The sequence below is a fragment of the Heptranchias perlo genome, chromosome 7, assembly GCF_035084215.1.
Source record: "Heptranchias perlo isolate sHepPer1 chromosome 7, sHepPer1.hap1, whole genome shotgun sequence".
Lineage (NCBI taxonomy): Eukaryota > Metazoa > Chordata > Chondrichthyes > Hexanchiformes > Hexanchidae > Heptranchias > Heptranchias perlo.
The window spans coordinates 26,329,325-26,346,028 of NC_090331.1; the positions used below are offsets into that span (position 1 = coordinate 26,329,325).

Below are 16,704 nucleotides of genomic sequence, written 5' to 3' on the forward strand. Positions count from 1 at the left end.
TTGCCACCTAATGAGGAGAGCAGGTTAAAATTGAAACTTTCGGGGCAGGTGAGTAACTTGGAGGATTTTAACTGCCCACCCACCCAGTTTCCAATGGGGGTTTCCACTGGACAGGTATGGTTAAAATCATATGCTGTGCATTTGGGGGCAGGTGAGGAGGGGTGAGGAGAGGCACAATCAACTACTCCTTAGAATTTACCAATCATTTCTCAGAATTTACAAAATTATGTGGACTTGACACACTGGCCAGTCTCCATCACAAAGAATCGTATCATGTCCTTTCTTTCTCCCCACTCTTTATGAGACATGAGCACATAATTTAGGCTGACACGCCAGTGAATTACTGAGGGAGTGCTGCATTGTTGGAGGTGCTGCCTTTTGGATGAGACATTAAACTGAGGTCCCGTTTGCCCTCTCAGGTGGATGTTAAAGATCCATTGGCAATATTTCGAAGAAGAGCAGGGGAGTTCTCCCTGGTGTCCTGGACAATATTTATCCCTCAACCAACACCATTAAATAAATAATCTGGTCATTATCACATTGCTGTTTGTGGGACTTTGCTGTGCGTAAATTGGCTACTGTGTTTCCTATATTATAAGAGTGACTACACTTCAAAAGTATTTCATTGGGACGTCCTGAGGTCGTGAAAGGCGCTATACAAATGCAAGTCCTTTCTTTCTTTGATCGTATACAGGATTTCATGATCTCACAAGAATGAATGTACTCGGCTATCTTAGAAGTGGAGTTCCACCCTTTTGTAAGTGAGCTGAGATTCTCCCTGTGAGCAAGAACCATTACAGAAGTAGAGACAACTAAAAAATTAGAGTTTTATCTCTTTCTTTCTATTGAGTGAACAGATATTTTTGGATAATAGGATTCTTAACTCAGGGAATAGGTGGATGGTTAAAGCCATATGTCACACAACATGATTGTACTTGGGTAGGTGCAGAGTAAGCATTGGTTCATACGTTACATGTTTGGGGTAACTGACAGATTTTCGTACATTTGTGACCCCAAAGATTACGTTAGAGAGGTTAACTGACTGTAACATAGAGATTGCTCAATGTGAGTAATTGATTCACGAATATTTGGAACCTGAGTTCTCTAAACTTTGACCTTCCTAATTTGCATATTCTAGGAGGGCACCACCGAAGAGAGTTTTCACAGAAAGCAACACAAATATTTGTCAAAGTTCACTTTACTTACATTTTGGCCCATTTGTCAAGTTCTTCATCTATATAAGCCTTAGTTTTCTTTGGTTGCAAACCAAGGGAATTTCCACAAAAGTAAACACAGTCGTCTTCTGCCTTTACCAAAGTTGGGTCAACTTCAAAATATGAAAAAAATATATCATTAACCAGGCAACATTTATGCATTTGTTGCCAAATACACTGCCTTACATTTAGTAAGAACAAACTGCAATTTATGAAGTAAAAGAATGCTTATTTTGTGGAACACAAGAGACATGTGAACAATACATATTTGCCAATTTCTCTGCTGCAGTTCCTGCAGTTAATTCATGAGAGTCACAAAAGAAAATGTCACAATTTTTTTCTGTACACATCACTCTAACCCAATAATTATCACTGTTTGCGTAGATATCAACATAAAGATGATTTGACAAGAATGTCTACTGTTCTGTTAACCATACTCCCCAAAGCTCTTTTCATAATTATTTGAAAGTGTAATTACTGCTCCATTTACTCGACATTGCTGCCAGCAATGGCAGCTCCAAGTTCGTCAACTGCACTGTAAGGGTAAGTGAGCAGGTGGTACTGTCTCAGAAGACATACAACATACTTGAAGACGTAAAGAGGTCATTTTCCTCTAGTTTCACAGTGCCAGAGCAGCAATATACATGTTCGGCTCTTGCTGCACTAGCCAAGAGGCCGTCAAGGGAGCTAAAGGATAGTTGTTTAAACAGGAAACTATTTTGAGAATGGCCACTTTTTCTGATCACATACTACAGTTAACCCTTTAAAGATGGCAAGGTTTTTGCACAATCTTCACAAGTACAAATGGAGAATATTTTACTCTATTCCTGTACAATTAGAGATGTGCTCCAAGTCTCCATTATTTTGTACTTATTTTGGTCCTGCTCAACATTATTAAGAAGTTATGGGTTAGATTTTAATCTACTTTACATTTAAAAGATGAGGCCTCATAGTGTCATAATGAGGCCCAGGAGTTAAAATGGCCCAGGCATCACGTTGAGCTCCCCATCGGGGGAATTCCTCCCGCCTCACACCCCCGCCCGCCCCAAACACGCCCCAAGTTAAATTCGACCCCTCTCGGTCAAATGACAAGATGTTTATTTTGCATCCTTCAGTTCTCACATTTCTATTATATTAAAAAAGTTTCATTTTCTTTCAAAGACAATAAGGATATTAAACACTCTTATCAGATATGGCTACAACAGGATTGAAACCAAATGTTTTCGAAATTTCACATTACACTTGCGTATGGCCTGCATATTTAATATCACTGCCTTATTCAATCTTTCATTGTTTTCTCAATTATAAATCATTATGTCAGCTGAATCGATATCACAGTGAAATCAATATCATTAAAAGGGTTTTCGGATGCAGTGTTATGACATTTGCTTCAATATTTCTGTATATATCAATTATTCTGATATTGCTGAAAGTACTGCCATAATCATTTTACTCATACCTCTCCCACATTAAAAGAGGTGTGATAAATCATGCTGATTGGGTTAGGATTTGATCTTTCTTCTCCAAGTAAGAACGTTCAGATTATGATCCTCGTCCCTTATCTTTAATCTACTTAGAAATAGCAAATATATGGCGAAAGATAGACGTGGAATTCTTTGAGTACGATAAACCCTGACCAAAAGTCACAAAGCTTGTTAACCAGTGACCTGTATACCCTTGTAAAGGGTGGAAGTACTTTTCTGTAACACTGAGCAAAAGTCTGATATTGCATAAGAAGTACCTAAACATAATGAGGGACATTTTGACTTCAGGCAATGAAAATCAGGAGCAATGTATAATGGGTGGTTGACCCGATATCGGCCATTTTACACTATAACCCAAAGTCAAAGTTACCCTCCAATGACTATTGCACAAATGAAGGAGACCCAACAACTAGTGAGAAAAAAACTAGTTACAGGTGAATTACACAGATATTCTCTCATCTTTTCCCCGAAGGAAGAATCTCATTCGGGTGTACTATTCCATGGATGCCAGCTGTAATGATTCATTGGTTTGAGTATGAGGACTTCAAGTTGTTTCCCCAGTGTTTCAATAAAGCACAAGTTAGAAATGATCAGGGGAAGTAAGTCAGTCTGTAAGATGAGAGGTTTAAGTCAGCTTGAGTTGCTGAATGTAAAGTTATTTTCAATCATTATAAATCTAGTTTATTATTCAATCATAGAATCATAGTAAATTTACGGCACAGGAGGCCATTCAGCCCATCGTGTCCACGCTGGCCAAAAATGAGCCTCCCAGCCTAATCCCACTGAATGCTGAATTATTAGGAACTCTAACAATCTAGTAAATGTGACATCACATCAGAAGCCGCTGGTAACCTCATCCAAGTGGCTATTCTTCATTCATCAGTCTAGATAGCTAGTTCTATTCAACCCCAAGGGTATGACAATTGAGCCTGACCTTAGTCCTCACTTTGTGTCCTTATCCACAACTTTCCAGCAGTGGTCACTGGTTAACAAACAGAATTTTTCCGCTCCCCAGTGTTCACTGCCTGCCTGAAAAAGCTGAGGCCAAACTTTATTATCCCTTCTATATCCCCGGTGGAGATCAGTTAACAACCCACAGCAGAAATCCAACATGAGATCTTCTTGATCTGTATGACTGTATTCAGTGAATTCACTTGCTGATCAATTGGGGAATCCTGACTTGGAGGTTTTGCTCATGTGTGGAAGACGTTAATAAACCTCCCATGGACTATCCTGCTTGATGGCTTATGTTTCAGTTTCAGCAGGGTCTTGTGGGTGCGAAGGCAAGGGGGAACCCAGAGCTGCTCCTCCTGGCCTCACAAAGGAAAGTTTAACACTTACCTTTTATGGTCTCATCAGTCTTCAGAGAAGCGAGGCAGTCGCAGCAGGCATCCTACACAGACGCTGTTAAAAGGTCATTATGTCTACTGACATAATGGCACCCTGATTTGCATACATGATTGAGACTCCTATCTGATTTATGCAGGCACCTCATCTGCCGCCAAAAACAGTGGTGTTAAAATCACTGAAGCGCAGGAAAGTCTTTTATTAATAATCGTTGATTTGTAAAAACTTTGGGAGTTAAATTGGGCCATGTAGTGCCCATTTTTCAGGTGCTACAAAGCACCTAAAGCCCCAAGTTGGTGGGCAGGACACGTGTGCACAGATGCAATAGTGAGCCCACCATGCACTTCCCACAAAATGCAGACATCCTGTAGCTGGCCAGCAACATGCAGCTAGCCTGCTAAATCCAACAACATACTAAATAGAACAAATGCAAAATACTGCAGGTGTTGGAAATCTGAAATAAAAACAAAAAATGCTGGAAATACTCAGCAAGTCAGGCTGCATCCATGGAGGAAGAATCAGAGTTAATGTTTCAGGTCGATGATCCTCCATCAGAACATATTAAATAGCACTGGTAATTAAAAACCTCTTGTGAAATTAATTCCCAGATTGATGCTGCTAGAATCTACCACCAATGGCATTTAAGGCACGCAGCTCCTTTGATCCAACAGTGAATAGGCATCAGAACACTGCGGAATCAATGTCCCCACCATGTATTAGCTATCACAGCATTCTAAAACCCTGGGTGGACTTGCTGAGGATGTTAATTTTAGATATTTATTTGAGTCTTTCGTGTGCTCTGCGGGAGGATTCTGCCTGCCGCTGTGTGAATATGTTCAAACTCTCTTTGAACACTGTTCAGCTCTGTAATTTGAGGATCAGACAAAATTCTTACAAAATAATTTTACAGGCTACTAGTATCCAGTTGCACGAATAAAGGCTGCAGCATCCATATTGTTCTTTTAACATCAGTGGTTTATGGTGCTCAGAAAAGCTGACTACCAGAATCCCCAATCTGTGTCATTCATTATTGCCTGGTTAAAGATGCCTTTCAGTTTTTTTATATAGATAATTTACAACAGCAGACTGTATCCCCCAATAATTAATAAAACATACCAACCGTTCAGTCATCATGATGAGTGACACGGATATAGCAGAAGTGACTTTGCCTTTCATTTCCACCCACATAGTCAAGCAAACACAAATGCACAAAATCTAGCCACTTACTCTCTGCTCATTTGTTTCTGTTCTTTCTTAGCAATCTGCTCCTTCCAAATTCTGGTTCTTTCCCCTTTATCAATTTGGTTACACTGAGTTGCCAGAGCTTAGCTTCCAATAGACCCAATAGGTAGAAATGCATCCTGGACGACAGCGCAAGACGAGCAGTACCACAACGGCCACTTGTTATATGGCCGGCCTGACATCTATGGACTGAATATCGGGCGGAGCGTGGAAGAGCCACTCGTCTTGCGCTACTGCCTACGACTCATTTCTACCCCACTCCGTTTCCATTGCTTTGTGACCATGTGAGTTGCTTTCTGCTTCTTCCCTTTGCTTCTACGTTTCAGTTTTGTCTGAATTTACGCCTGTACAAGATCCGTAAAAACAATCATCAACATCCATCCCGAACCTTTCCTTCGTGCCGACATCACAGATTCACACAAATGAAAACTAAACATAATTGCCACAGGGCAATTTATGATCAGCAAAGCAAAGGTACACTTAGCTGCAGCTACTCTTTATAATACTTCCTCTCCATTTATTATGCACAGCATAAGCAGTGGCACTCTTTTCTCCTCCTTAATGTAAAGCACTTTAAGACATCTATCTATGCGTAAGGAGCACTTTAGGAATTCAAGTTGCTGTTGTCAGGGGTTACAGCACCAAAGTAAGAGAAAGGTAAAGCTAAGTAACACCTCAGTGTTGAAGCATGTTCAAAGCAAATGGCTAACATTTGCTCATTAAGATGAAGCATCGTGAGGCAAAAATGAGCAGCAGATTTATTGACATAATTTTTGTTTGCAATCAAGTGAACTGAAAAACTATAGATGCCTTAACATGGAGATATTACAAACAAAACAGTAGTTGCATAATAAGGGTCAAAGTCATGTAGGCTCTAAATTCGTTCAAGGCCTGGGGGGGAATGCTGAAGTAAAAAAGGCAAGCAAAGACGGGCAGGGATGGGAAATGGATCGGGACAGATTAACACCTGGTTTCTGCCCCGAAGAAATGGCCGCACTGATTTCCTCTGTGAGCAGCCAATAGTTCCAAGTATCCCCTTGCAGCCTGCTGTATCAGAATCAAGCAGTTCCATCTCTGTGCCTCCAACATACTTTACATGGAACTGTGGAAGTGGGGCCCACGAGAGAGTTCCAGGCCAGATTCATGGCTTGGAACACATCAATACAACAAGTGAGGACTCCTGCTCCACCACAGTTACAGCAGTGGAAACATGGTTGCGGTTTTTGGGTCTGGATTATGTTATCTCCTTAAATTCAAAATGATGGGAGGGACTTTAACCGGGTGACATACCCTACAATTTCCCACCTGGATCCCAATGATCTTGATTTTAACCTGCTCATCTGAGCAGGCGCTAAAGGCACCCGCCTGAAGCCAATGGGGTCCTTCTTTAAATATGCAGATCAGGGTCTGACGACATCATCGGGCCCCGACTGCGATTTTAACTCATGCTTGAGCAGTGGAGCCACTGTGGCTCTCCCATCATAAGAACATAAGAAATAGGAGCAGGAGTAGGCCATACGGCCCCTCAAGCCTGCTTCAACATTCAATAAGATCGTGGCTGATCTTCAACCTCAACTCCACTTTCTTGCCCGTTCCCCATGTCCTGCCCGATCCCCATATCCCTTTATCTATCTCAGCCTTGAATATACTCAATGGCTCAGCCTCCACAGCCCTTTGGGGTAGAGAATTCCAAAGATTCACAAGCCTCTGAGTGAAGAAATGCCTCCTCATCTCAATTGTAAATGGTTGACCCCTTATCCTGCGATTATGCCCTCTAGTTCTAGACTCTCCAGCCAGTGGAAACAACCTCTTAGCCTCTACCCTGTCAAACCCTCTCAGAATCTTATATGTTTCAATGAGATCATTTCTCATTCTTCTGAACTCCACAGAGTATAGGCCTATTCTACTCAACCTCTCCTCATAGGACAACCTTCTCATCCCAGGAATTAATCTAACGAATCTTTGTTACACCGCCTCTAATGCAAGTATATCCTTCCTTAGATCAGGAGACCAAAACTGTACGCAGTAGTCCAGGTGAGGTCTCACCAAAGCCCTGTACAATTGTAGTAAGACTTCCATACTCTTGTACGCCAACCCCCTTGCAATAAAGTCCAACCTGCCATTTGCCTTCCAAATTGCTTGCTGTACCTGAATGCTAACTTTTTGTGTTGCTTGTACCAGGACACCCAAATCTCTCTGGACACCAACATTTAATAGTTTCTCACCATTTAAAAAATATTCTGTTTTTCTATTCTTCCTACCAATAACCTCACATTTCCCCACATTATACTCCATCTGACACCTTCTTGCCCACTCACTGACTCTGTCTATATCCCTTTGCAGACTCTTTGTGTCCTCCTCACAGCTTACTTTCCCAACTAGCTTTGTATTGTCAGCAAACTTGGATACATTTCACTCAGTCCCTTCATCCAAATCATTAATATAGATTGTAAATAGCTGAGGCCCAAGCACTGATCCTTGCAGTACCCCACTAGTTACAGCCCACCAAACTGAAAATGATCAGTTAATCTCTACTGTCTGTTTTATGTCCATTAACCAATCTTCTATCCGTGCTAATATGTCACCCGTCAGGCTGAACCAGATCGGAAGAGGTTCTGGACGTGATCTGGGCTTTTAAGGTAAGTTTTTTTTACTTTTCTTTGTGGGGCAAGGAGGAGCAGGGGGACTCCTCCCCACCCTACAAGGAAAGTTTAGGCCTCTCCTGCCCTGGATTCTCCTCCCCCACCTACCATCCCACGTTGACCTTCTCAAAACCCCCTTCCCCACATTTAACTAAGTGCCAGCGAGCAGCCATGGGCTACCCGATTTTCCAGAGGCCAGCCAATGGCTGCCTGCCCACATTCTGCCCCTTCCCACCCATTCCACCTTGGTCTCATGCTGTCGCTGGGCAGTTTAGAAACAAACTGACTCCCACAATTTACTGCAGGAAACCCTCTGGGAATTAAAAATGACCCGAATGAAACAGTTATGTTCAACTTTCTTAAACCTATGGACCCTTCTCAAATTCAATGTTAAACTGAACAATAATCGCTGAAATAATAATGTAAGTATAAGCGAGCAAATCTGTCCCTTTTTATCTATTCCTTATTTTCAAATGCAATTTCTAATCAGTCTCTTTAGGCCTTTCCATCTAAAGCAGAGGTGGCCAATGTTTTTCTGGTTCTTAAGTTTTGCAATCATATTGGAATAAACAACCAGAAGATTGTAGTCACACCAAAGGTGGTCCAATTTCCCCATATGCATCGGTATCCTGCCAATTGATAGTATTTTGAAACCTGTATCAAATGATGCTGAATAAATATCTGGCTTTTGCATCTTCTGAAAAAAATTAGGATGAAATTCAAGCTCAGGGAACATAACAATTACATTTCTTTAATACCCAAGTGTGCTGTACATGAATCACAAAACTCTGAGTCACTTAACCTCACCAAGGATACCTATTTCAAATCCACTATTAATAACAGAAGTCAAAAGGATAAGAATCTATTCCCCTGATTGAGCACTTTAAGTACGAAAACAAGACAATATTCAGCACGATTAATCTATCCAAAGCCTACGAAACTAGTCTCTAAACCAAATTGCAATGTTGAACTGAATACTGAATGAACAAGTTTAATTTTTTGGCAACCTGTTAAGCAAATTATGAAGGAGGCAAACAAATTTATTCAGAGAGGATCGAGGCAAATCACTGTTCAATATTCTGTAATTGTCATCCCGCAATGTCCTCGTGGCAGCGGAATGGAGATGAAACACAGGGCACAGTGTAGGAGAGTTCATTTGTTTGTTCATGAAACAGTTCAGCAAGCTCGCTTGCATGGTGCAGTGTGAAAGGATTCTATTGGTTACTGAGCTTCTTAACAGGCAATCACATTTGCCTATCTGCTCAGAGAGCCAATAAATGAATTCTCCCAGCCTACACGATGCCTCCGCTCACAGCCAATTGTTCTCATACCTCCAATGCGATGGAATGCCATACCCTGGGGGAGGGGGGGGATGCAAAGCCATTTCCATCAGCTACCATAAGGACAGACAATTGTGTGCATGTGCCCAAGGCCAGGCAATCTATTTTAAGAACATAAAATAGGAGCAGAAGTAGGCCATACAGCCCCTTGTGCCTGCTCCGCCATTCAATCAGATCATGGCAGATCTTCAACCTCAACTCCACTCTTCTGCCCGATCCCCATATCCCTTGATTCCACTAGAGTCCAAAAATCCATCTATCTCAGTCTTGAATATATTCAATGACTGAGCATCCATAGCCCTCTGGGGTGGAGAATTCCAAAGATTCACAATCCTGTGAGTGAAGAAATTTCTCCTCTTCTCAGTCCTAAATGGCCGACCCCTTATCCTGAGACTAGCCCCCCTAGTTCTAGACTCTCCAGCCAGGGGAAACAGTCACTCAGCATTTACCCTGTCAAGCCCCTCTCAGAATCTTATATGTTTCAATGAGATCACCTCTCATTCTTCTAAACTCCAGAGAGTATAGGCCCATTCTACTCAATCTATCCTCATAGGACAACCCTCTCATCCCAGGAAACAATCTAGTGAACCATCGTTGCACCGCCTCGAAGGCAAGTATATCCATCCTTAGGTAAGGAGACCAAAACTGTACATGGTACTCCAGGTGTGGTCTCACCAAAGCCCTGCACAACTGTAGCAAGACTTCCTTACTCTTGTACTCCAATCCCCTTGCAATAAAGGCCATACCATTTGCCTTACTAATTGCTTGCTGTACCTGCATGTTTACTTTTTGTGTTTCATGTACAAGGACACCCAAATCCCTCTGAACATCAACATTTAATAGTTTCTCACCATTTAAAGAAAATTCTGTTTTTCTATTCTTCCTACCAAAGTGAATAACCTCTATGTCCTCCTCACAGCTTACTTTCCCCACCTAGCTTTGTATCGTCAGCAAAGTTGGATACATTACACTCGATCCCTTCATCTAAGTCATTAATATAAATAGCTGAGGCCCAACCATTGATACTTGTGGTACCCCACTAGGCCTGCCAACCCGAAAATAACCCATTTATTCCTCTGTTTTCTGTCCATTAATCAATGCTCTATCCATGCAAATATATTACCCCCAACCCCATGAGCCCTTATCTTGTGTAACAACCTTTTGTGTGGCACCTTATCGAATGTCTTTTGAAAATCAAAACATACGTCTACTGGTTCCCCTTTATCTACACCGCAAGTTACATCCTCTGCCTAATGATTTTCTAAGTGCCCCGTTACCACATCCTTAATAATGAATTCCAGCATTTTCCCGATTACTGATATCAGGCTAACTGGCCTATAGTTCCCTGTTTTCTCTCTCCCTCCTTTCTTGAATAGCGGGGTCACCTTCCAATCCACTGGGACCGTTCTAGAATCTAGGGAATTTTGAAAGACCGTAACCAATGCATCCACTATTTCTGCAGCCACCTCTTTTAGAACCCTAGGATGTCGGCCATCAGGTCCAGGGCATTTGTCAGTTTTTGGTCCCATTAATATCTCCAGTACTTTTTGTTGACTAATATTAGCTACTTTAAGTTCCTCACTCTAATTAGACCCTTGGTTCTCCACTATTTCTGGTATTGTTTTGTGTCTTCTACTGTGAAGACAGATACAAAATATTTGTTTAAAGTCTCTGCCATTTCCTTATTCCCCATTACAATTTCTCCTGTCTCAGCTTCTAAGGGATCCACGTTTACTTTCACTACTCTCCTCCTTTTTACCTACTTCTAGAAGCTCTTATAATCTGTTTTTATATTTCCTGCTAGTTTGCTCTCATATTCTATTTTCTCCTTCTTTATCAATTTTTTGGTCATCCTTTGCCGGTTTATAAAACTCTCCCAATCCTCAGGCTTACTACCCTTCTTGACAACATTATAAGCCTCTTCTTTTAATCTAATACTATCCTTAACTTCTTTAGTTAGCCATGGATGGACCACTTTTTCCGTGGCGATTTTATTCCTCAATGGAATGTACATTCGTTGAGAATTATGAGATATTTCTTTAAATGTTCGCCATTGCTTATCTACCGTCATATTTTTAAATCTAATTTCCCAATCAATCATAGCCAGCTCACCCCTCATATCAATGTAATTGGCTTTGTTTAAGATGAACACTCTAGTTTCGGACTTCAGTACGTCACTCTCACACTCAATGTGAAAATCTATCATATTATGATCACTCTGCCCCAAAGCACCCCTTATTATGAGATTATTAATTAACCTTGTCTCATCACACGAGACAAGATCTAAAATAGTCTGTTCCGTGGTTGGTTCCACGACGTATTGTTCGAGGAAACAGTCTCAAATGCATTCCACGATGTCCAGGGATGATCTTGAAAAGCTGCATGTGGCCTACGAGAGATTGCTTGGCTACCCATAATGTAAAACATTGCTCAACATTTCTCAGATAGAGCAGCCTTTTTCAAACACCACTAGTGAAAAGTATTCAATCCACACGACAACATAATGCTAACCATTTTCTTGAATAAACATGCATTCACAATCCTTAAGCTGAATCGTAAAGTCTATTTAAGTCTAACTTAGGACTTGTATTCTCTGATTATGTACTTCCTTTTCAGCACAATAAACATAATATCAGAGTATCATAGTGGGTACAGCACAGGAGGAGGTCATTCAGCCCATTGTGTCTGTGCCAGCTCTTTGAAAGAGCTATCCAATTAGTTGCATCCCCTGCTTTTTCCCCAGAGCCCTGTAAATGTTTTCCCTTTAAGTATTTATCCAATTCCCTTTTGAAATTTACTGCTTCCACCACCCTTTCAGGCAGTGCATTCCGGATCATTACAACTCGCTGTGCAAAAAAATGTTTCCTCATGTCGCCTCTGGCTCTTTTGCCGATCACCTGAAATCTGTGTCCTCTGCTTACCAATCCTTCTGCCTCTGAAAACAATTTCTCCTTATTTACTCTGTCAAAACCATTCATGCTTTTGAACACGTCTATTAAATCTCCCCTTAACCTTCTCTGTTCTAAGGAGAACAACCCCAGCTTCTCCAGTCTCTCATAACTGAAGTCCCTCATTCCTGGCACCATTCTAGTAAACCTCTTCTGCACCCTGCCCAAGGCCTTAACATCCTTCCTAAAGTGTGGTGCCCAGAATTGAACACAATACTCCAGCTGAAACCTAACCAGTGTTTTCTAAAGGTTTAGCATAACATCTTTGCTTTTGTTCTCTATGCCCCTATTAATAATGCCCAGGATCCTATATGCTTTTTTAACAGCCTTTCTCAACTTGTCCTGCCACCTTCAAAGATTTGTGTATGTGCATCCCCAGGTCTCTCTGTTCCTGCCCTTCCTTTAAAATTGTACCATTTCGTTTATATTGACTCTCCTCATTCCTCCTACTAAAATGCATCACTTCACACTTCTCTGGGTTAAATTTCATCTGCCATGTGTCTGCCCATTTCACCAATCTGTCTATGTCCTCCTGAGGTCTGTTACTACCTTCCACATTGTTCACTACATTTCCAAGTTTCGTGTCATCTGCACACTTCGAAATTATACCCTCCATACCCATGTCCAGGTCATTAATATATATCAAAAATGGTGGTCCTAATACCGACCTCTGGGGAACACCAATGCATACTTCCCTCCAGTCTGAAAAACAACCGTTTACCACTACTCTCTGCTTTCTGTCCCCTAGCCAATTTTGAATCCACGCAGCCAGTGTCCCTTTAATCCAATGGACTTTAATTTTGCTAACAAGTATGTAGTACTTTATCAAATGCCTTTTGAAAGCCCATATACACAACATCAACCGCACTACCCTCATCAACCCTCTCCGTTAGTTCATCAAAGAACTCAATCTTAATAATCAACCCTCTCCGTTACTTCATCAAAGAACTTAATCTTAACAATTTTAACAAATCCATGCTGACTTTCATTTATTAGCCCATACTTTTCCAAGTGCCAATTAATCTTTTCTTGGGGAATTGTCCACAAAAGTTTCCTCACCACAGGCTGATTGGCCTGTAATTGCTGGATTTATCCCTCTTTCCTTTCTTGAACAGGGGTGTGACATTTGCAATCCTCCAGTCCTCTGGCACCAACCCCATATCTAAGGAGGATTGGAAGACTGCAGTCAGAGCTTCTGCAATTTTCACCCTTACTTCCCTAGGATGCATCCCATCTGGACTGGGTGACTTTTCTACTTTGAGTACTTCCAATCTCTTATTGAGTACCTCTCTATATTCCAAAAAAGGAGTTGATTAGACCAATAAAAATTTGCAAATGTCATTTCCAAGGATTCTTCAGAAGTGAGAAGGTGAGGCATATAACCACCACTTTCAAATAACCTATTCATATAATCTAGGTCACATATGAGTAATAGTCACTTGGGCAAAGTAATGGAGAGGGACAGGCACCTGTGAAACGATACCCCATCAAGAAACTAACACATGCAGGAAAGGAGAGAAGGAGAGGAAAGAAAATTGGTGCCAAAAGTGTAAAGGAAAGTATTTAATAATAGAAAAGCCTGTTTTAAAAAAATACAGATCAATCATTCTCTAACCCCTGCCTGCACATCTTGTACTAAGTCCAGCTCATCTATTATCTCTGTCCTCACTGACCTCCTGTAGCTCCCTATTCTCCAATGCTGTTGTCAAAATCCTCATTATTTACCCGAATTCTGCAGTCTCAAGGGTCCCAACTTGCACATTAAGCTTTTCTGATCCAAATGCATGTCCTCTGTTCCAGCATCAGTGGCACAGCCTTAAATCATTATGCCTGTACACTCACATTCATGATTGTTTTTCTCCTGCTCAGTATTGCTGCATTTATAGCTTTGCAGATAGACTCACGGAGCACAGACTGTGACATAAGCAGGAGGCATTTTTGGTTTTTAACAAAGCAAGCAACTTACTAAAATAAATAAGTTCGGAAATGGCTGCCATAAAATGGCCATATATATTTCCCAACTTATTTATTTTAGTAAGTTGCTTGCTTTGTTAAAAACCAAAAATGCCTCCTGTTTACATCAGTCTGTGCTGGTTTGGGGTCTGCATGTGCACTAGCACCTACTGTCAGTTTGCTGTGTCAATATTCAATTTTAAAGGATAGACACTACACACTTAAAGTAGAATAAGCTCAGTGCAATACTTCTACATTTTAATACAGTTTTAAAACAGTTCTCAATAAAAATATACCACTGAGCGATTATACTAGATTGTATGCTTGACACTAGATCTAACTCTGGATGATGTTTGAGTGTTAATTCCCTCAAAAAATTCTGGAAAGTTCATTGTAATTGGGTAATTAAACCTAAATTTATGATTTAAAATCAATTCCATCATCGTACATTTTTATTGAAAACTACCTACAAAGCTTTTTTTAATACCAACATGTCTTTAAATGAGTTTGCTAAAACTGATTAAAGTACCTCTCTATGAGGAAAGTGCTGTAAAGGAAAAATGAATGGCACTAACCCAAGGCACTATAATATTTTATAAACCAATATCCTTTTATTTGAAATCATTACCTAATGCAGTAATATTTCTTAACACTCTAAAATTCTATGTTCTTTGACCTGATATGAAGGCTCGGAGTTATGCTGCAATGCAAGCTATCAGAACAGTTACAAACTTACTGGAAGGGAGGTCTTTGATTTTGGGAATATGGAATTGGTCTCTAAGATGTTGCAGTTCATCTTGTTGATCTAAATAAATTGCAAGCTTCTCATCTGTAATGCTGCACCCTAAAATGGAGGCAGTATGTTCCAAAATCTGTCCTGGGGAATTGCCAGCATGCCCATCCATGGCTGTTAAACTGCAATCAATCTAAAAAGTGAAGAGTAAATTGGTTACTAATACAAAGTAAGCAGTAATTTAAAATAAAATGCTCTTTGTAACTAAAAGAAGTCCTCTCAAATAGTCCTAAAGCAGAGGTTCTCAAACAGAGCCGGCGGGGTGGGGGTGGGGGTGGAGGAGGGGGCGGGCGGGGTTAAGTGTGAGAAGGACAGGCTGGGATAAAATCAAAGCATCAAAGTCCATCCGCTCCGCCTTCTCCAGCAGCACATCCCCAGGACGCTTCCTTTATCGATGCTGTGAGCAGCCCACAGCCAACGCCACCGTAACACAGGAGCTGGCCCTGTTCAAAGATAAACAACTTTATCAGCATCAAAACTTCTGCATAAGATGTTGTGGGTAGAATTTCCTGTTTGCTAAATCTATGTTGTGCATTTTGCTTTAAATATAAACTTAAACCAATAAGGAGATTAGTGGCTTAAGCCTATTAACCTTCCTAGTATTCAGCTTACTTCCATGGAGAGCTTGCTGGAAGATAATATTTGACGTCCTTACTTTTGTACTCCAACCCCCTTGCAATAAAGGCCAACATTCCATTTGCTTACCTAATTGCTTGCTGTATTTGCATGCTAACTTTTTGTGTTTCTAGTACGAGGACACCCAAGTTTCTCTGAACACCAACATTTAATAGTTTCTCACCATTTAAAAAATATTCTGTTTTTCTATTCTTCCTACCAAAGTGAATAACCTCACATTTCTCCACATTATACTCCATCTGCCACCTTCTTGCCCACTCACTTAGTCTGTCCATATCCCTTTGCAGACTCTTTGTGTCTTCCTCACAGCTTACTTTGTAACGTCAGCATTACACTCGGTCCCTTCAGCTAAGTCATTAACATAGATTGTAAATAGCTGAGGCCCAAGCACCGATCCTTGCGGCACCCCACTAGTTACAGCCTGCCAGCCTGAAAATGACCCGTTTATCCCTACTCTCTGTTTTCTGTCCGTGAACCAATCCTCGATCCATGCTAATTGGTTACCTCCAACCCCATGAGCCCTTATCTTGTATAACAACCTTTTATGTAAGGAATCTTACAACACCAGGTTATAGTCCAACAATTTTATTTTAAAATCACAAGCTTTCGGAGATTATCTCCTTCGTCAGGTGAATGAGTCAGAGTTTCCATTCTGCCTGTCTTTTCTAAACGTCATGTACCCTGGAATATTTAGTTCCCAACCTTGGTCACTTTACAACCATGTCTCTGTAATGGCTATGAGATCAAACTCATTTATCTCTACTTGTGCAACTAATTTGTCTATCTTGTTACGAGTGCTCCGTGCATTCGGATAAAGAGCCTTTAATTTTGACTTTTTACCATTTTTCCTGCTTTGACATTATTTGCTGATGCACTATTATTGGTAAACTCTCTGTTAAGTTCTTGTGTGTTCAACTTTATTCAGTAATATAGCAGTGGCACTGTGCATTTATGTTGTTTTCTGTCTTAAGCAATATGTTATGTTTAACTCAATTGCTCTTTGTAAAAATACCGCGGGTAAAATTGATCTCGGGCGATCGCGCAAAACAGGCAATAGTGAATTGACAGCCCATTTTACACCTCGCCCGATTTCTTTACCATTGAC

At 40.8% G+C, this 16,704-nt stretch overlaps 1 protein-coding gene across 1 annotated transcript in view; it reads right to left on the minus strand.

Moving 5' to 3' along the window:
• Positions 1 to 16,704, minus strand: part of kynu (kynureninase) — a 176,738-nt gene that overhangs the window by 117,355 nt on the left and 42,679 nt on the right. The window contains exons 2-3 of the mRNA XM_067987195.1: positions 14,907 to 15,096; positions 1,207 to 1,327 (exon numbers count right to left, since the gene is read on the minus strand). Of these exons, the coding sequence (XP_067843296.1) occupies positions 1,207 to 1,327; positions 14,907 to 15,075 (290 nt within the window). The 5' untranslated portion in view covers positions 15,076 to 15,096. The remainder of the gene's footprint in view (positions 1 to 1,206; positions 1,328 to 14,906; positions 15,097 to 16,704) is intronic.